The following is a 21,034-nucleotide window of genomic DNA, read 5'->3' on the forward strand; positions in this document are numbered from 1 at the left end:
CGTCGCGGAACGGCCGGAGCGGCCGGAGTGGCCAGACCCACGGTGCAGAGCAGCCAGAGCCGCAGTGCAGAGCGGCCGGAGCAGCCGGAGCGGCCAGAACCGTGGTGCGGAGCAGCCAGAGCCGCGGCGCAGAGCGGCCGGAGCGGCGCGGCCTAGATCTCCCCTAGCAACACCAGGCTCCAGAGAGGAGGGAGACTCAAAACAGAGCTCAAATCCAGAGAGGAGGTACTCTGGCCTCGCGGCTTAGGATGCAGAAGCAGCGTCTTACTGCTGGCGGCAGCGGCGAGTTCACCGGACAGCCCTAGACCAACCCACTCAACCAGCCACCAGTTGCCTGAGAGGAGGGGTGGACAGCGAGCCGAGGTGAGCAGGTGCTGAACAGCCGGGCGGCAGTCAGCAGTTTTGTTGGTGCAGGGAACATCTAAAGCTCCCAAGGGCTGGGCGCAGCACAACTGGCAAGGACTCAGAGCAGAGACCAAAACCAGAGAAGAAATACGCCGCATCACGGCCGAGGGTGTGGCAGTGGTGCCATATTGCCAGTGGCGGCAGCAGCGAATCCACCGAGTTCACTACAGCTCCATCAGCGCACTCAACAACCGTGAGTCAAATTGCGGCCCGTAGGGGAGAAATCCCAGTACTGCACTCCCAGGGACTTGCGCAGATAGTCTCCCTGGGTCGGAGATTTTAGCAGTGCAGCCCAGTGGGGGAGTGGCAGTGGCAGAGATATCATACCATAGTCACAACTCCCCACTGGAGAACGCCCAACTTGGCACCCCCCACGGTCTAAGCAGCCTTGATTGACTCCCTGGGTCTGAGACTTTGTGATACAACACAGTAAAGGAGTAGTGGTGACTGAGATACCATAGACTAGAGATCCAGAGCATCTTAAGTGAACTTGTAGTGACTCAGGGAAGAACCCAGAGAAGGCACAAACTTCCAAAATCATGGGAAAGAGAAATAACAATGGAGCAGTGAATGCCAACAACACCACAACATCAGAATCTGATAACACAGAAACCCAAAGATCTCTAGAAGATCAAATTAGGAAAATAACTTTAGAAATAATAGAGGACTTTCGAAAAGAATTTAGAGAGAGTCAAAAAGAGATAAAGGATGCAATTAATGAAGTAAAGGCCTCAATTCAAAGTATAAACAACAGATTGGACCACATGGAGAATAGAATCTCGCTTCTTGAAGATGATCATTCTAAAAATGAACGCATAGTTTCTAATTTAGAAAAAAAAACCCGACAGCAGGAATCTGACATTGAAGAAATATGGGCCCATTTTAAGAGAGCTAACCTAAGAATAATTGGAATAGAGGAGGGAAAAGAAGGTGAAACCAAAGGGATCAACAATCTCTTCAGGGAAGTAATAGCAGAAAATTTTCCAAACATAGAGCAAGAGGTCGATACACAGGTCCAGGAAACTTATAGAACTCCCTTTAGACAGGATCAGAGAAGAGGATCCCCACGCCACATAATTGTCAAAATGACTAATGTGGAAGCCAAGGAGAGAATCTTAAAGGCAACAAAAACAAAAGGCCATGTGACATACAGAGGCAAACCAATTAGAATCACTCCAGACTTCCCAAACCAAGTTATGAAAGCCAGAAGGGCTTGGAGTAACATATTCCAAACTCTGAAAGAAAACAACTTCCAGCCAAAAATTTCCTACCCAGCAAAACTATCCATCAAATTAGATGGGGAAATAAGAAGCTTCCATGACAAACAGCAACTGAAGGAATTTATGTCTTCAAAACCAGCGCTAGAGAAAATACTCAAGGAGATTAACTGCAAAGAGGAAATGGGTAATTCACGCCAGAACCAAAGAAACAAGAATTCCCATCCAGCAGACAACTAAGCAAAGAAGAATAAACAGTATCTCAAACAGAAATAAGATCTTAACATGTTGGGAATTAAAAATTATCTCTCTATAATCACACTGAATGTAAACGGCCTCAACTCCCCAATAAAAAGACATAAAGTGGCAAAATGGATTAAAAGCCAGAATCCATCCATCTGCTGCTTACAAGAAACACACCTCACAAGTAAAGATAGGAACAAACTCAAGGTAAAGGGCTGGAGCAAGGTAATCCATGCTAATGGTACTCGAAGACAAGCAGGAGTAGCAACTATGATATCAGACAAGTTAGACTTCAAACCCAAACTTATTAGAAGAGACAAAGAAGGTCACATTTTACTGGTAAAAGGAATAGTCCAGCAAGAGGAAATAACAATAATCAACATCTATGCCCCAAACATAGGGGCAGCTACTTTCATAAATCAAACTCTTTGTGACATGAAGCCACACATAAATCCCAACACAATAATACTGGGAGACTTCAACACACCACTCACAATACTAGACCGATCTTCCAGACAAAGGGTCAGTAAAGATGTCTCAGAACTAAAGAACACCATTAACCAAATGGACCTCTTGGACACATATAGAATATTTCACCCAACTACAGCAGAGTTTACATTTTTCTCAGCTGCTCATGGAACCTTCTCCAAAATAGATCACATCCTGGGACACAAAATGAGCACTAGCAAATTTAAAAAATGTTACATACTTCCCTGTGTCATTTCAGACCATAATGGAATGAAACTAGAAATCAACTATAAGAAGACCCAGAGAAACAACATAAACATGTGGAGACTGAACACCACACTTCTGAATGAAGAATGGGTCATAGAAGATGTAAGAGGTGAAATCAAGAAATTTCTAGAAACAAATGAAAATAAAGAAACAACATATCAAAACCTCTGGGACACTTTGAAGGCAGTATTAAGAGGAAAATTTATAGCACTGAGTGCTCACATAAGAAAAACAGAAAATCTTCAAATAAATAGCCTTATGACACACCTCAAAGCCCTTGAAAAGCAGGAACAATTGAACCCCAAAGCCAGCAGAAGACGGGAAATTATTAAAATTAGAGCAGAAATTAATGAAATAGAGAATAAAAAAACAATACAGAAAATCAACAAAACCAAAAGCTGGTTTCTTGAAAAAATTAACAAGATTGATAAACCACTAGCCAACCTAACTAAAAAAAAGAGAGAATCAACTCAAATTATGAAGATAAGGGATGAAAAAGGAGACATTACTACTGACAGCGTAGAAATCCAGAGGATTATCAGAAACTACTTTGAAAAACTATACTCCAACAAAATGGAAAATCTGGAGGAAATCGACAACTTCCTAGATAAATACAACCTTCCTAAACTGAGTCAAGAAGATATAGAACACTTAAACCAACCAATAACAATCAAAGAGATTGAAATAGCAATAAAGAGCTTACCATCAAAGAAAAGCCCAGGACCAGATGGTTTCCCAAGTGAATTCTATAAAACCTTTATAGGAGAACTAATCCCAATACTACTCAAACTATTTCGGGAAATAGAAAAAACCGGGACTCTCCCAAATACATTCTATGAAGCCAACATCACACTAATACCCAAACCGAATAAAGACAGTTCAAGGAAGGAAAACTACAGGCCTATATCTCTGATGAACTTGGATGCAAAACTATTAAACAAAATACTAGCAACACGCATTCAAAACCACATCAAGAAAATCATTCACCATGACCAGGTAGGGTTCATCCCAGGGATGCAAGGCTGGTTCAATATACGAAAAACAATCCATGTAATTCATCATATAAACAGAATCAAAGACAAAAACCACATGATCATCTCAATAGATGCTGAAAAAGCATTTGATAAAATTCAACATCCATTTATGATAAAAACACTGCAGAGAATTGGAATAGAAGGAACATATCTCAACATTATTAAGGCAATCTACAATAAGCCCACTGCCAACATCATATTAAATGGGGAAAAACTTCAAGAATTTCCCCTAAAAACTGGAACGAGACAAGGATGTCCACTATCACCACTTCTCTTCAATATAGTACTAGAGACTCTAGCCAGAGCAATAAGGCAAGAAAAGGAAATCAAAGGAGTACAAATAGGAAAAGAAGAACTTAAGCTTTCACTATTTGCAGATGACATGATACTATATTTAGAAAACCCAACAAACTCAACCAAAAGGCTTATAGAACTGATCAACAAATTCAGCAAGGTATCTGGATACAAAATCAATCTTAAAAAGTCAGAAGCTTTCCTGTACACCAACCATAAATCCAATGAAAAAGAAATTCAGAAAACACTTCCACTCAGGATCTCCCACAAAAAAATAAAATACCTAGGAATAAACCTGACCAAGGAAGTAAAAGATCTGTACAAAGAAAATTATAAAACACTGAAAAAAGAAATCGAAGAAGATCTTAGAAGATGGAAAGACCTTCCATGTTCATGGATTGGCAGAATTAATATCATTAAAATGGCCATCCTCCCAAAAGTGATCTACAGATTTAATGCAATGCCCATTAAACTACCAAGATCATTCCTCACAGACATAGAAAAATCAGTCCTTAAATTTATCTGGAATAACAAAAAGCCCAGAATAGCCAAGGTAGTTCTCAGCAACAAAAACCACGCAGGAGGAATCACAATACCTGACTTTAAACTATACTACAAAGCCATTGTAATAAAAACAGCATGGTACTGGCAAAAGAACAGATATATAGACCAATGGAGCAGAATAGAAGACCCAGAAACAAGTCCACACACTTTCAGCCAATTGATTTTTGACAAAGGGGCCAAAAACATACACTGGAAAAAAGATAGCCTCTTCAACAAATGGTGTTGGCAAAACTGGTTAACCATATGCAGAAAATTGGATGTTAATCCCACTTTTTCACCCTGTACAAAAGTCAACTCACGATGGATCAAAGACTTGGAAATTAAACCAGAGACCTTGAAGCTCCTTGAAGAGGGCATAGGTCCAACACTACAACACATAGGCACAGACAAACATTTCCTCAACAAGACCCCAAAGGCACAACAAATTAAAAGGAGAATCAATACATGGGATTGCATGAAACTGAAGAGCTTCTGTTCAGCAAAGGAAACTATCAAGAACCTCAATCGAGAGCCAACAGAATGGGAGAAGATTTTTGCCACCTACACCACTGATAGAGGACTAATATCTAGAATATACAGAGAACTCAAGAAACTCAACACTAAGAAAACAAAGCATCCAATAACAAAATGGGCAAATGAACTAAATAGACACTTCACAAAAGAAGAAATTCAAATGGCCAATAAATGCATGAAAAAATGCTCAACATCACTGGCAATCAGAGAGATGCAAATCAAAACCACCCTGAGATATCACCTAACTCCAACTAGAATGGCCATCATTCAAAACACAAACAACAACAGATGCTGGCGAGGATGTGGAGAAGTGGGAACTCTAAGACATTGTTGGTGGGATTGCAAATTAGTGCAACCACTTTGGAAAACAGTATGGAGAATCCTCAGAAGAATGGGAACAAATCTTCCATTTGATCCAGCAATACCACTGTTGGGTATCTACCCAAAAGAAAAGAAACCAAACTACCAAACTAATGCATGTGTATCTATGTTCATAGCTGCACAATTCACCATAGCCAAACTATGGAACCAGCCAAGATGTCCATCAACAGATGAATGGATTACAAAACTGTGGGATATGTACACAATGGAATTTTACTCAGCCATCAAAAAAAACTCAATTACATCATTTTCAGGGAAATGGATGGAACTGGAGGACATTATGCTAAGTGAGATTAGTCAGGCACAAAAAATAAGAAATCAGATGCTTTCCCTAATATGTGAGAGTTAGGGAGAAATGGGTCATAGGAGGAACTCTTGGAAGAGGATCAGTAACTTTTAACTCTGTTTACATTGTCTTTGGATATACAATATTTTTTTTTATTTTTTAGGGAGTTTATTTACTCTTTTGTTGCCTGTGCCATTGAAATCATATCCAAGAAATCACTTCCAATTTCAATGTTGTGAGGTTTTATGACCCAGATTTTCTTCTAAAAGCTTATAGTATTAAGATTTATATTTAGGTCTTTTATCTATTTTGAGTTAATATTTGTATATGTGTTAGATAAGGGTCCAATTTTATTCTTTTTCATTTATTATTATTTTTCAACAATATTTAGTTAAAAGACTAGTATTTCCTCCACCAAAAGTTCATGGAAACCTTGTCAAAAATAACTTGACAATGTATGGAAGAATTTATCTCTAGGCTTTTATTTAGCTCCAATGGTTTATATATCTGCCTTTAGAACAGTACTACATTGTTTCAATTATTGTAGCTTTATATGGTTTGAAATCAGAAAACATACATCTTCTAGCTTTGTTCTCCTTTGAGACTGTTTTGGGTATCTAGAGTCCATATTCCATATCAGGATAGATTTTTTCTGAAAAATAAATAAATAAATGTATGATAGTTTCACCTAAAAAAAAAAAAAAGAAAAAATATTCTCTGGTAAGAAAGAAAGCAAAAAGAAATATTGAAATGTTATCTTTAAGTCATCAAAAGTTTGGTACCAGACAAATGAAACTGTTATGTGAGATTATCAATGTTAATATTGTATAAATTGTTATAATACTAGATGTCAACCAGTAAGCCAAGCGTGGGAAGGAGGGATGGGGAGGGAATGGGGTGGGGATCGTGGTAGGGGCTAACTGGGCGAGATGTGCATGTATGTCTACAAAAGTATTTTCTTTATACCACTATGATGTGTAAATACACTGCACCAATAAAAAATAAATTTAAAAAAAAAAAAAAAAAGAGATTAACTCCAAAGAAGAAATAAGTAATACATGCCAGAACCAGAGAAACAAGAACTTTTTTTTTTTTTTTGGTGGTACTGGGGGTGGAACCCAGAGGCTTTCTACCTCTGGGCTATACTCCCAGACCTATTTTATTTGGAAACAGGGTCTCACTAAGTTGCCAAGAGCCTCACTAAGTAGCTAGGCTGGCTTTGAACATGTGCGATCCTCCTGTCTCAGCCTCCCAAGTGCAGGGATTACTAATGTGCCACCATGCCCGGCAGAAACAAGAACTTTCATCCAGCAGACAACTAAGCAAAAAAGAACAAACAGTCTTTCAAATAGAAATAAAATCTTAACTTGTTAGAAATTAAAAATCATCTCTCAATAATCACACTGAAATGGCCTCAATTCCCCAATAAAAAGACAGAAAGTGACAAAATGGATTAAAAAACAGAACCCATCTATCAGCTGCTTGCAAGAAACACACCTACAAGTAAAGATTAAAAACAAACTTAAGGTAAAGGGCTGGAGCAAGGCAATCCACACCAATGGAACTCGAAGGCAAGCAGGAGTAGCAACTATGATATCAGACAAGTTAGACTTCAAGCCCAAGCTTATTAGAAGAGACAAAGAAGGTCATTTTTTTTTTTTTACTAGTAAAAGGAACAATCCAACAAGAGGAAATAATAATAATCATCTTTTATGCCCCAAACATAGGTGCAGCAACTTTCATAAAACAAACACTTTGTGACATTAAACCACACAAAAATCCCAATACAATACTGGGAGACTTCAACACCCCTATCACACCATTAGACAAAAGATCAGTAAGGATGCCTCAGAACTAAAGAACACCATTAATTAAATGGACCTGTTGGACACATATAGAATATTTCACCCAACTATAGCGGAGTACACATTTTTCTCAGCTGCTCACGGAACCTTCTTCAAAACTGAACACATCCTGGGCCACAGAGTGAGCACTAGCAAATTTAAAAAATGTGACATACTGCCCTGTGTCTTTTCAAACCATAATGGAATGAAGTTAGAAATCAACTATAAAAAGACCCAAAGAAACCACATGAACATGTGGAGGCTGAATATCACACTTCTGAATGAAAAGTGGGTCATAGAAGACATAAGAAGTGAAATCAAGATATTTCTAGAAATAAACAAAAATAAAGAAACAACATATCAAAACCTCTGGGACACTTTGAAGGCAGTATTAAGAGGTAAATTTATAGCACTGAGTGCTCACATAAGAAAACCAGAAAATCATCAAATAAATAACCTAATGACACACCTCAAAGCCCTTGAAAAACAGGAGCAATCTAACCCCAAAGCCAGTAGAAGACAGAAAATTATTAAAATCAGAGCAGAAATTAACATAGTAGAGAATTAAAAAAACAATACAGGAAATCAACAAAACCAAAAGGTGGTATCTCAAAAAAATTAGCAAGATAGACAAACCACTAGCCAACCTAATCGAAAAAAAAAGAATCAACCCAAATTATGAAGAGATAAAAAAGAAGATATTACTACTGACAATGTAGAAATCCAGAGGATTATCAGAAACTACTTTGAAAAACTGTAGTCCAACAACATGGAAAATCTGGAGGAAATTGACAACTTTCTAGATAAATACAACCTTCCTAAACTGAATCAAGAAGATATAGAACACTTAAACCAACCAATAACAATCAAAGAGATTGAAACAGCAATAAAGAGCCTACCATCAAAGAAAAGCCCAGGACCAGATGGTTTCCCAAGTGAATTCTATAAAACCTTTATAGAAGAGCTAATACTAATACTCCTCAATCTATTTCGTGAAACAGAAAAAAAACCAGAACTCTCCCAAATGCATTCTATGAAGCTAACATCACATTAATACCAAAACCAAATAAAGACAGTTCAAGGAAGAACTACAGGCCTATACCTTTGATGAATTTGGATGCAAAATTGCTAAACAAAATAGTAGCAACCCTCATTCAAAAACACATAAAGAAAATCATACATCACAACCAGGTAGGGTTCATCCAGAGATGCAAGGCTGGTTCAACATATGAAAATCAATCCATGCAATTCATCATGTAAACAGAACCAAAGACAAAAATCACATCATCATTTCAATAGATGCTGAAAAAGCATTTGATAAAATCCAACATCCATTTATGACAAAAGCACTCCAGAGAATCGGAAGAGAAGGAACATATCTCAACATCATAAAGGCAATCTACAATAAGCCCACAGCCAACAGTACACTAAATGGGGAAAAAACTTCAAGAATTCCCCCTAAAAATAGGAACAAGACAAGGATTTCCATTATCACCACTTCTCTTCAATAAAGTATTTGAGACTCTAGCCAGAGCAATAAGGCAAGAAAAGGAAATCAAAGGAGTATAATAGGGAAAGAAGAACTCAAACTTTCACTATGTGCAGACGACATGATACTATATTTAGAAAACTCAACAAACTCAACCAAAAGGCTTATAGAACTGATCAACAAATTCAGCAAAGTATCTGGATACAAAATCAATCTTAAAAAATCAGAAGCTTTCCTGTACAACAAACATAAATCCACTGAAAAAGAAATTCAGAAAATACTTCCACTTAGGATCACCCACAAAAAATAAAATACTTAGGAATAAACTTAACCAAGGAGGTAAAAGACCTCTACAAAGAAAATTATAAAACACTGAAAAAAGAAATCGAAGAAGATCTTAGAAGATGGAAAGATCTGCCATGTTCATGGATAGCCAGAATAAATATTAAAATGGCCATCCTTCCAAAAGTGATCTACAGATTCAACGCAATGCCCATTAAACTACCAAGATCATTCTAATATCTAGAATATACAAAGAACTCAAGAAACTCAACACTAAGAAAACAAACCATCCAATAACAAAATGGGCAAATGAACTAAATAGACACTTCACAAAAGAAGAAATTCAAATGGCCAATAAATGCATGAAAAAAATGCTCAACATCACTGGCAATCAGAGAGATGCAAATCAAAACTACCCTGAGAGTTCACCTAACTCCAACTAGAATGGCAATCATTCAAAACACAAACAACAATAAATGTTGGTGAGGATGTGGAAAAGTGGGAACTCTAAAACATTGTTGGTGGGATTGCAAATTAGTGCAACCACTTTGGAAAACAGTATGGAGAATCCTCAGAAGAATAGGAACAAATCTACCATTCAATCTAACAATACCACTTCTCAGTATCTACCCAAAAGAAAGGAAACTAAACTACCAAACTTATGCATGTGTATCTATGTTCATAGTTGCACAATTCACCATAGCCAAACTGTGGAACCAGACAAGATGTCCATCAACAGATAAATGGATTACAAAACTGTGGGATATGTACACAATGGAATTTTACTCAGCCATAAAAAAAAAATACAATTGTGGTATTTTCAGGGAAATCGATGGATCTTGAGGACATTATGCTAAGCGAGATTAGTTAGTCCCAAAGAGTAAGGAATTGGATGCTTTCCCTAATATGTGAAAGCTAGGGTGAAAGGGGTCATAGGAGGAACTCCAGGTGAAAAAGGAGATCCTATAGAGAAGCAAATAAGGCAACCTAACTGTGGGGATGGGAGGTGGGGAGAGGGAAACTCTTTAAAGTGCATGATGTACTTATTCATATCGAAGTCAACCACTAAACTAAGCATGGGAGGGAGTGAGGTCGGGACTGGGTGGGGGCTGGCTGGGTGATGTGTATATTTATGTCTACACAAGTTTTTACCCCATTATGATATTTAAATACAATGCACTAATAAAAATAAATAAATAAATAAATAAATAAACTTGACCTTTTTCTTTTCAAAAAAATAAAATAACTAAAATAAAATAGCACTGGGAGGTTAGCTCAGAAGTAAAATGTTCCTGGGTTCAATCCCCAGTACCACAATCAATCAAACTTTTATTTAACAATAAAACAGCTGGGCATGGTGGCACATGCCTGTAATTCCAGTACTTGGGAGGCTGAGATAGGAGGATCACAGGTTTGAGGACAGCCTCAGCAAGAAGCGTAACTCTCATCAATCTAGTGAGAAACTGTTTCAAAAATAAAAATAAATTGGGCTGGAGGTGTAACTCGAAGACGGAATGCCCCTGGATTCAATCTCCAGTATCACACAAAGAAAAGTAGAAACAATAAAACATCACTTTACCAAAAAAATTTACACTCAGTAATTGATGGATGCATATTTAATATCAAGTCCCTTCCCCTCACCAGGCCTTTAAATGTCCAAATACACAATCATATGACTCTGAATTACTGTAGTAGGAGTAAAAATATAACTATGTAGATTGAAAGGCGCTGCCTTGTACTGGCAGTAAAAATGTCTCAGATTAAAGAAAAGGTAGAGTGGCAGAGTAAGAGCAAACTTCAGAGTAACTTTTCCACTAGCACTGACCAGCAGGCCCGCACTATTCCATTTTAGTGAAATAAGAACCACAATGGGAACCAAGAGGAAGATGAAAGCCAGGAGAATGAGAGTCTTTATTTGCATTCTTTAAAAATTCTCTTTGCATTTACGGTCTTACTACTTTTAGCTCACCTAATGCAGCATTCTCCTCAGCTGCTCTTAGCTTCCTTGTTAAGTTAATTTTAATAACTACAACAATTGTCATCACTATCTTTACCAGGAACACAATCTAATGCATTTAAAAACCCAAGACGCTCACTGAAGTTGAGTCTTTAAATGCAAACCCACAACTCCAAGACTGTTAGTAATAGCTAACATTAATTGAGCACTTAACACATGGCAGGCCCTGTGATAGTGTTTACATGTGTTATCTCATGAACACTAAACCATTAACTTTATGATAGACTGAGTAATTTCCCATGAGAACTTAGGTAGCCAGTGATAGCTACTAGGTTTAAATAGCTACTAGGTTTAAATGTAGGTAACTTGAGAATTCATGATGGACCCTGCACCAGCAAGATGTGCTTCCTCTTCTAGACATTCTGAATACTAAAGAAGAACACTATGCTATAAATTAACCAGACCTGTGAATCCATGTTTCTGGACTCTTTGGAAACTTAGTTAAGGCCAGTTTTCCCAGATGTAAGTCCTTAATTGGGTTTAAAGTGCCAGAGAGAATCAGCTCTTTCCTGTAAAACAAAAAAAAAAAAAAAAATTACTTTATCTTTCTACTTAAACTTTTTGTATGACTCTTTAATATAACTTAATTGTGAAATGCATGTCTAATGATTAAGAAAACAAACAAAAAGAGAAAATTAAATCCTCAAACCACTTTCACATATATAAATGTCATAAATGATACATGCAGTAATCAAGAACTTATTCTCAGCCAGGACTGGTGGCACAAGTCTGTCATCCCAGTAATTGGGAGGCTGAAAAGGAAGATCACAGATTTGAGGCCAGCTTTAGCAACTTAACAATACTCTGTTTCCAAATAAATAAAAGACTGAAGGTGTATCTTGAAGGCAGAATGCCCTAAGGATTCAGTCCCTAGTACCAAACAAACAGAAAACTCAATTTCAAATGACTAATAAACATAATCAGCAGAAAGAGAAGAGTGAAACTTTAGTTATTGATTCTGGAGAGGGCAGAGGGACTTTCTGGTCTCATTTCCAAAAGCCACATGACCTGACTACTGTATCTACAGGGCAGATCCAGTAGCAGTCAAGAAGTGCTCTAGCTTTCTAAACAGGACTTGATACAGTCTAATTCATTACAAAAACAAAAGAAACTCCACAACACAACAACCCAGTATCACTGAGATAAAAAATTTGTTGAGTCACTCTCCTAAACAAATTGGTTTTATTGTTGAGTTGTTCTATCTTTCTCCATATGCAGATATGTTTTAATGCATACGTTTACAACTTGCTTTCCTCACAGCTTAAGAATTCCTCTATGGTTCTATATAATTATGAGGAACACTGTAAATGAGCAGTTTTCATCCAGTAGCTGTGCTGTAATTTAATATCCTTTCCCTCTTTTGTTACATTTAGGTTGCTTTCAACTTTTTGGTATATTAAAATAATTGTTGGAAAAAACAGCAACAAAACTTTATGGTCACAACTTCTTTGTTTTATACTATTGCTTAGAAATTTCCAAAAGAGGTATTATCAAGTGAAATACTTGCATGGCCTGGATACAGAAGGCTACTTTTTTTTTTTTTTTTTTGAAATACAAACATACAAACAGAGCCAGATGTAATGGTGCACGCTTGTAATACCAGCGCTTGGGAGGCTGAGACAGGAGGATCGCACAGGTTTGAAGCCAGCCTCAGCTACTTGGTGAGGCTCTCAGCAACTTAGTAAGATCCTGTTTCCAAATAAAATATAAAATAGGTCTGGGAGTATAACCCGGGGATAGAAAGCCCCTGGGTTCCATTCCCAGTACCACATACATACACAAAACAAACAAACAAACAAAAAAAAAACCCAAAAAACCCCAGAAATAGACATGTAAAGTTTTTGTTATTTAAAGCTGTTATTAAGCCTACCCAAAGGTTCAGTACATTTTTAAAGAATGATAAACAAGGGCTTGTTATCTATTTCTCACTAAAAACAATTTAACATTTAGTTTCTCAGATAGGTTTTTGATAAGTGCTGATATTATTGCTTGTGCTCCCAATTAATTCTCAATTTCTCTATTATTTATAATAAAATCAGATCATTTGCTTACACTTAACTTTAAAATGTTCTCTTTGTGGTAGAACTGATTATTAATTTATATTAGAAAAGTTTAAGTCTAATGCAGCCAGAGCCCATTCTTATATGTCACCTGATTCGATGGATTTAGTTCCTCAAAAGCACAAAAAATTTTCTTCCCAGCAGGAGGGTACTATTTCTAAATTTTTATTTGATAAGAAAAATAACTTCCTTTTAATGAAAATACTAAAAAGTGACAATAAATATTTGCATTTTATAGTCATTTTAAAGTTAGAAACTTTATAAAATAATTTGAAGTGACACCCAGAGAATTTGTAGTCATTTAGTGAATGGACTTACTATTTTTCTTTCAATACACAGAACTCATTTGTCATTAAAAAATACATTTAAGCCAGGTGTGGTGGCGCACACTTGTAATCCCAGTGCTTGGGAGGCTGAGACAGGAGGATCACAGGTTTGCAGCCAGCCTCAGCTACTTAGTGAGGCCCTCTGCAACTTAGTGAGACCCTATCTCAAAATAAAGAATAAAAATGGGGCTGGGAGTATAGCTCAGAAGTGGAATGCCCCTTGGTTCAATCCCCATTACTTCAACAACAAAAAATATTTAATGCAACAGTCAATTGCCTTTGCAATCTTACATGTTTTTCCTTGTATATGGTATGTAGGAGTATTTATGAAGGGAAAGGAGAGGAAAGATTGCTTTACATTTTCATATTTACATTGTTTGTGGTAGACTTGATAGTTTTGAGAATACCAGTCATGTACTGTATAAGATACTTTTCTCATGATTAGACTAGGGTTCCTCCTAAGGAGGAGAAGACCACACAGGTAAACTGCCATTTCCAACACATATTAGAGGAAAATACTATCAAAATGACTTATACTCTTGATATTGACCAGAATAACCTGACTTAATGTATGCCAGATACCGTCACTGTTTTTGGAAAGAAATCACTATGACTTTATGATTTAATGCACAGTATACACTTAAGGAGTAGGGAGTTTCCTTCATCTATTTTTAGGGAAATCTTTCAGAAAAATTAGCAGGTCTTTGTTTACTATCTATCTACTCACTGATTCATTAATGTCAGTATGGACTTATGGATATTCACATTTTTAATTTTATTCTTATTTTTATGTGGATCATGTTGAAATGGCATACATTCACACAGTGCTTGGTGCCCTCCCTGATCCTCCTTTCCCCCTCTCAACAATGAGTGTCCAGGTTGACCATGCTGCACAGTCACACTTATACACATATTAGAATATAGCTTCTCCATTAATCAGCCTCAGCCTTATTAACTTTCCTGAGGTTTCCCCTTCATTATCTGGAGTGCCTCTGGTATCCCAAATACTCCCTAGTTTGAACATATTAGAGAAAACATATGTCCCTTCTCTTTCTGTGCTTTGCTGATCTCACTTAACATAATGTTCTCCAGGTCTTTCCATCTTCTTGCAAATGACATGATTTTGTTTTTCTTTATTGCTGAGTAGAATTCCACTGTGTGTGAATATTCACTCTTTACCCTGGAGTATAAATACTATGTTGTAATAGTCCCCTTTGGTCTACAGTTTAAAATCATCCATGAATCAACCACAGATTAAAATTTTCAAATAAGAAATTCTAGAAATAATTTAAGTTTTAAATCACATGCTGTTCTGGGTAGCAATAAGGAAATCACATGCAGCATGACTCAGGTTGTGAGTCATCCCTTTGTCCAGCACATCCATGCTATATGAGCCCATTAGTCACTTAGTAGGAAAAAACATATTATCCTCAGTTTCAGGCATCCACTGGGATCTTGGGACACATCGCCCCAGGATAAAGAGGGGCTACTCCAATTATTTTGTTGCTCAAATCCATCCAGTTTTTGCTACTGGAAGCTTTTTCAATTGTTTTCTGTGTTTCTGTAGTATGCACCCAACATTTTGGGGATGGAGTGAACTTTCCTTACTTTCTACCTCTACAAGATGTTCCAGGCTCATCTTATATACTTCCTGCTCTGATCCTAGAATCAGTCACTTCTTCAAGAACTCCAGTTCCTTTTACTAGAGAATGGTGTTAAGAAACCAAGAAGAGTTTCAATTGTTTCTGATGTAAAAGACAAATTTCAGATGGTTCAGCCTAATATTATCTCAATTTTACAGATAAGGAATCTGAGACTTGGAGAGATTCAGTAACTTCTTGAAGGTTTCTCAGCTCCAAGTGTCAGAACTAAACATCAAATCTGCAGAATACAAAATTACCAATTTAAATTAAGAGGGTGAGTGAAAAAGACAAATCACTGTAGCCTGGTGAGAGCTGTAATAGTTGCTCAAAGATGTTCTGTTTACTCTAAGTTCACAAACTAAAGGAAAAAAAAGTACATTATGATGCACTTTCATCAAGTAATTCGCCAACTTTTAAAGCAAATGCAAGCCAGCCTGGTGAAACATGCCTTTAATTCCAGTACTTGGGAGGGTGAGATCAAAGAATCATAGGTTTGAAGCCAGCAGTAACAACTTAGTGAGACTGTTTCAAAATAATAAATAGAGCTAGGGGTGTAGCTTGGAGAAAGAATGCCCATGGGTTCAATTCCCAGCACCCCTACCCCCCAAAACAAGCAAATATGCAGTAGGGGGGGAAAAACAGGATTTTTTTTTAAATAACTAGCAGGATATGTGCATCACTCACTATAATCACAGGTTATCAGCTTAAATATTTATTCTTGCCCCTATTTTTTCCACCTAAGACTGCAGCACTTACAAACTGAAGTAGAGGAGGACTGTTGTATCTTTTGACTATAAAATACAGTTAAAATCACTCACGATCTCCTAGATTTACTAAAGAAGAAACATACCAACAATTAAATATATTGTTGAATATTTGATTTGCAACAGAGACTTTACAAGGTTACATCAGTTTACTTCCAAAGTTGATTGGTATATATATGTGGTACTGGGTATTAAACTCAGAGCCATCCTACCTCTGAGCTACACCCCCAATCATATTTTACTTTTTATTTTGAAAGATTTACTAAGTTGCTGAGGCTGGCCTTGAACCTACAATCCTCCTGTCTCATTCTCCTAAGAACTTGATTACTGGCATGCACCATCATGCCTGGCCAAAGTTGATGTTTCACTGAAAATGTGCCTATGATTCTATGTCTTTACATGCAAACCACTGTACTGATATAAGTAAAAATTTATTAGAACACATATCTGCAATGAATGTTTTACAAATCAAAACTACCTTCTTATTCATCTAGTATAAAACTTTACTCATCTTATTAGAATTTTCAAGATCATTTTCTATAAACATCACTGAAGTTATTAGATTTATGGAGCAATGGCCCTTCATAAGGCCAAATCACACACAATAAAAAAAAAAGTTTCAAAAGAATCATGGACATAATGGTTTACATTTCACTTTCCAAACAGCTAACAACTTGCAGGGTTTATAAGACTCCAGAAATACAGTTTATTTTATCACTGATAATTACATACCTCACATTCCATGCTGTGGTAAAGTCTGGGTTTAGAAGCAGCAGAGTACATGTAACATCTATTAATTCTAAAATAAACAAAAGTCATGTTAAAAACAAATAGTCTTACCCTTCAAAGCCTGGCTTCTCTTTTTTAAAAGCTCTCTCCCTTTCTCTTTCTCCCAACAGTCATAAATATCTCACGATGTCATCTCAGTGATAGACACACTGTTCTAACCTGTCAGATATATAAAGATTATCTGCAAGGCTTTTACTTCGAAGTGTTATTCTTTCAAAAGTTGACAATGATAGAATTTTACAATATGCCTATAAAGAATAATTAACCTTTTCATAGATTTTATGCCAACTTAATATTTACACCAAGAAAAACAAACTACTTCTATACCACTATTCATTTACTCTACAGATATCAAGTATTTTCTATGTGCAAATTAAAAAAACACTCATAATCCAATCCGCTTAATGTAATTCATTTACATACTTCTGCAAAAGTTTTCTTGTGTGTACATTTTCATATAGCCACAACAATGATAAAATTACTATAAACATTTTAAAGCCGACTTTATCTTATATTCTTTTCTTTTAATGTATTTCCTAAAGTAGAACCATTATGCCCAAACAGTATGAAAACTAGTATGGGTCCTACTAAGCATTCTCAATGTCCTCCAAATGGATTATATGAATTTACACTACTGATAATAACATGAGTGTGCTTATGTCCCTATAATTTTGAGCTATATCATTGTTTTTAAAAAGTGAATGTGACAAGCCAGGTGTGGTGGCACAAGCTTGTAATCTCAGTACTTGGGAGGCAGAGACAGGATTCCAGGTTCATAGCAGCCTCAGCAACTTAGTAAGATCTGGTTTCAAATAAAAAATAAAAGTGACTGGGGGTAGCTCAGAGGGTAGAATGTTCCTGTGTGCAATCCTCAGTACAACAACAAAAACAAAAATTCTGACAGAAAAAGTTTTTACTTTTAATTTATATGTGTATATTTATAATGGTTTCTTGTTTACTAACATTCTATTTGTGAGTATTTTTGTTTACTACTTATATTTTATTCATGTTATCATGACTTTAACAAAAATCCTACATATTCAAATAAGTGCCATAAGCCTACTTTTATGTATTTTTGTTTGTTTATTTATTTATTGGTACTGGGGATTGAACCCAGGGGTATTGTACCTTTGAACTATATTCCCTGCCCCATCTATCCATCTGTCTGTCTGTCTGTCTATCTGTCTATCTATCTATTTTCTGAGACATAGTCTCACTAGTTTGCTCTAAGCAACCAAGTTCCTGGGGCTGGTCTGGAACCTGTGATCCTCCTGTCTCAGCTTCCCAAGTAGTGGGATTACAAACAGGCATGTGCCATCATGCCCAGCAAGCCTATTTTTAAAAATACAAAATCAGTAAAATTTAAATATACTATCTTTATTTTATTAAAACTGAAAAGAGAATTTTAGAATCTAGATGATCAATCCTAAGGGAATAATACTAAATCAGGTAACCCTACTGAGTATGTATTAAATGCCAAATAATAAAAATAATTGTTATAATTCATTTACCAGTACTGTGTACCAGGCATGATATTTAGCATGTTATTTATATTATTTCACTGAATTCTCACAATTATGGCCCCAAATAGTCATATTCTGGTTTAAAAATATGGAGATTTACAGAGTTTAAGCAATTTGCCCATACAGTCATACAATTAGCATGTGACTTCTGCACTTGAAGTGTCTGTCTACACAGGTAAATGGGGCACTGTCAGTGTTTAGATAAAAATGAGCTTTTTAAATTTTAAGAACACACACATACATAAGTACACCCTATAGTCATTTTAATAAATTAAATAAAACCAATTGTTCTAGTCTCACACCATCTTAAGAAAACAGCATTAATTTTGAGCTCATTATTTAATTATTACTGAGTCTGTCACATTTAATAAATTATCAACAAACAGTGGATGACACATTTATTTTTTACCTGCCTTCTTCCCATTAGAGGCTATTACATGCATAAACACATTATGCCTATAAAGAACAACCTAATAACTTCTTTTAGTAGTTTTAGAAACTAATATTTGCCAAGAAAAATAATGCAATGCTCTGTATCACTATTCATTTAACCCCACAAATATTCCAAGTATGGAATTCGTTAAATTAGGCCATAAGGAACGAAAGAATACATATAATTATAAATAAGACCTAATATTACCTTTTATAAAGTTATCCTCTAGTTGGAGAGAACATATAAATAATAAATGGCAAAATGAAATAATTGTAAAGCAGAATCATATACCACATTTGGGGCCTACTGAAGGTGCAAAAATGAATTAGCACTGGAGTACCCATGGGAGATAAATGAATGCAGCAAAGGTGAAGTGGCATTTGAGGGCACACAGTCTGCTCTCAAAGAGATTACAGGCAGCAGAGCATAATAACTACAGCACAAGATGTAGGGGAGATACAATAGAAAATGAAGCCTTCTAGAACCTGATCCCAACTGCTCTTCAGCCTGGCTTCCCCACTACCTCCCTTCACACACTATAATCCATCCGAAATCAACTCCAACAGCCGGGTGTGTTGGCTCACGCTTGTAATTCCAGCATTTGGGAGGCTGAGACCAGAGGATCGCAGTTCGCGGACAGCCTCAGCTACTTAGGCCCTCTGCAATTCAGTGAGACCCTGTTTCAAAATAAAGAATAAAAAATTGGGCAGGGGGTGTAGTTCAGAGGTCAAATGCCTCTGGGTTCTATCTCCAGACCCGCAAAAAAAAAAAAAAAAAAAAAAAAGAAAAAGAAAAAAGAAAAAGAAAGAAATCAACTCCATCATCCTCCCGACATAACTCCTCTTTCTCTGAAAATAACTCAGATTTACCCTCCTGCTATTCTTGCCTGCAGAAATGTCTTACGTTCAAATAGTAAAATAAAAATAATAAATGTTTTATATCTCAGGGGCTTGTGTATCTTTCTCCATAATGCCTTTCCTGCTCTACCTAGGTAAGAGAAAATTTTTGTCTCAGTTTTACATGTATCTTACTTTGTTAACTTATATAAATATTATCTTCTTAATCATACCATAGCCAGGGAGGCAGGTCCTTCCTAATACATCTCCAAATTACTCATTCAGTCAACAAATTCTGTGAGCACCTTCAAGTGAGGCACTGAACAGAGTGAAGATGAAGAGAAGATGACTTCTGCCCAAAGGCAGTTCCACCTCAGTCCACAGAGCAGGGGAAGGACAAGGGCACAGGCTTAAAGCCAGACCACCTGGGTTGGCATCCCTGCCTCTCCTCTCACTACCTACCTACAACACTTAACCTCTTCAGATCTCAGCCTCCTCACCTGAGAAATTGGAATAACCACTTCAGTGTTTAGGGTGGCGTATAAGGAGATTTATTTCATTTCTCTATAGTTGTCTGACACAGTGATTGGTCCATAAATATTTGTTCATCTAAACATCACTTTACCCACCAAGAACTTTTTCTAATTCTACATAATATTTCAACATCAATTAATATATGAAGAAAGAAATGAGACAACATTCCTAAGGCAGAAATGCCTAAAGTTCTAAACCTATAAAATAAGTAACAATAAAAACAACAAAACACTTTGTAGTCAAGGAGCTATACAGAAAAGGGTGTGCCTGATGAGAAAGCCTCTAGAATTTCTTTGATGTCTAAAATTTTTCAGAAAGCTGTTACACTATTTAGGTAAACTGGAACTTGGTCCCTTGGACTATACCTTTCTACATTAAAGAAACTGGATGACCAATGGCAGTTGCTGTTTGTACTTTTAATACAACTCTCTTCTTTTATGTCATACAAGAAAAGACAACTCATCCTCCATGAAAGAGAGACTTTGTACAGCAGCACAAGGCAAAAACTAACAAATACAGCAAATACTTACGTCTCCACTTTTCACTTTGTGGTTGTTTAATGTTTTCTTAACTAGAAAGTTTGGGTAGACAAAACAGTTGTTGGGCTCACAGCCTGGCTCCACCACTTATTTACTTTGAGTTTCTGGCTGGGCAAATCACTTACTCTCTCTGTGCTTTAGTGAACTCCTCATTTGTAAAATCTAGCTAATAATGGTACTATCTCATAAGTATATTAAATGACTAAAACCATGAAGTATCAGGACAGTACCTGACATACAGTAAACAATGAAAAAAAATTCCTATTATAAAGCCTCTATCTCC

General features: G+C 36.5%; 1 protein-coding gene across 6 annotated transcripts in view; it reads right to left on the reverse strand.

Annotated features, from left to right (window-relative positions):
* PTAR1 (protein prenyltransferase alpha subunit repeat containing 1) overlaps nt 1-21,034 on the reverse strand; it is a gene marked incomplete at both ends in the record, with an annotated part of 54,233 nt that overhangs the window by 20,523 nt on the left and 12,676 nt on the right. For 4 of the 6 annotated variants that reach the window (XM_080708850.1, XM_080708847.1, XM_080708846.1 and 1 more), the window contains 2 exons: nt 11,709-11,813; nt 16,830-16,896. In XM_080708850.1, coding sequence (XP_080564976.1) covers nt 11,709-11,813; nt 16,830-16,896 — 172 coding nt within the window. The remainder of the gene's footprint in view (nt 1-11,708; nt 11,814-16,829; nt 16,897-21,034) is intronic. The other 2 variants (XM_080708849.1, XM_080708848.1) reach the window with 1 other exon arrangement.

Source organism: Muscardinus avellanarius, assembly GCF_963383645.1.
Source record: "Muscardinus avellanarius genome assembly, chromosome: 13".
Classification (NCBI taxonomy): domain Eukaryota; kingdom Metazoa; phylum Chordata; class Mammalia; order Rodentia; family Gliridae; genus Muscardinus; species Muscardinus avellanarius.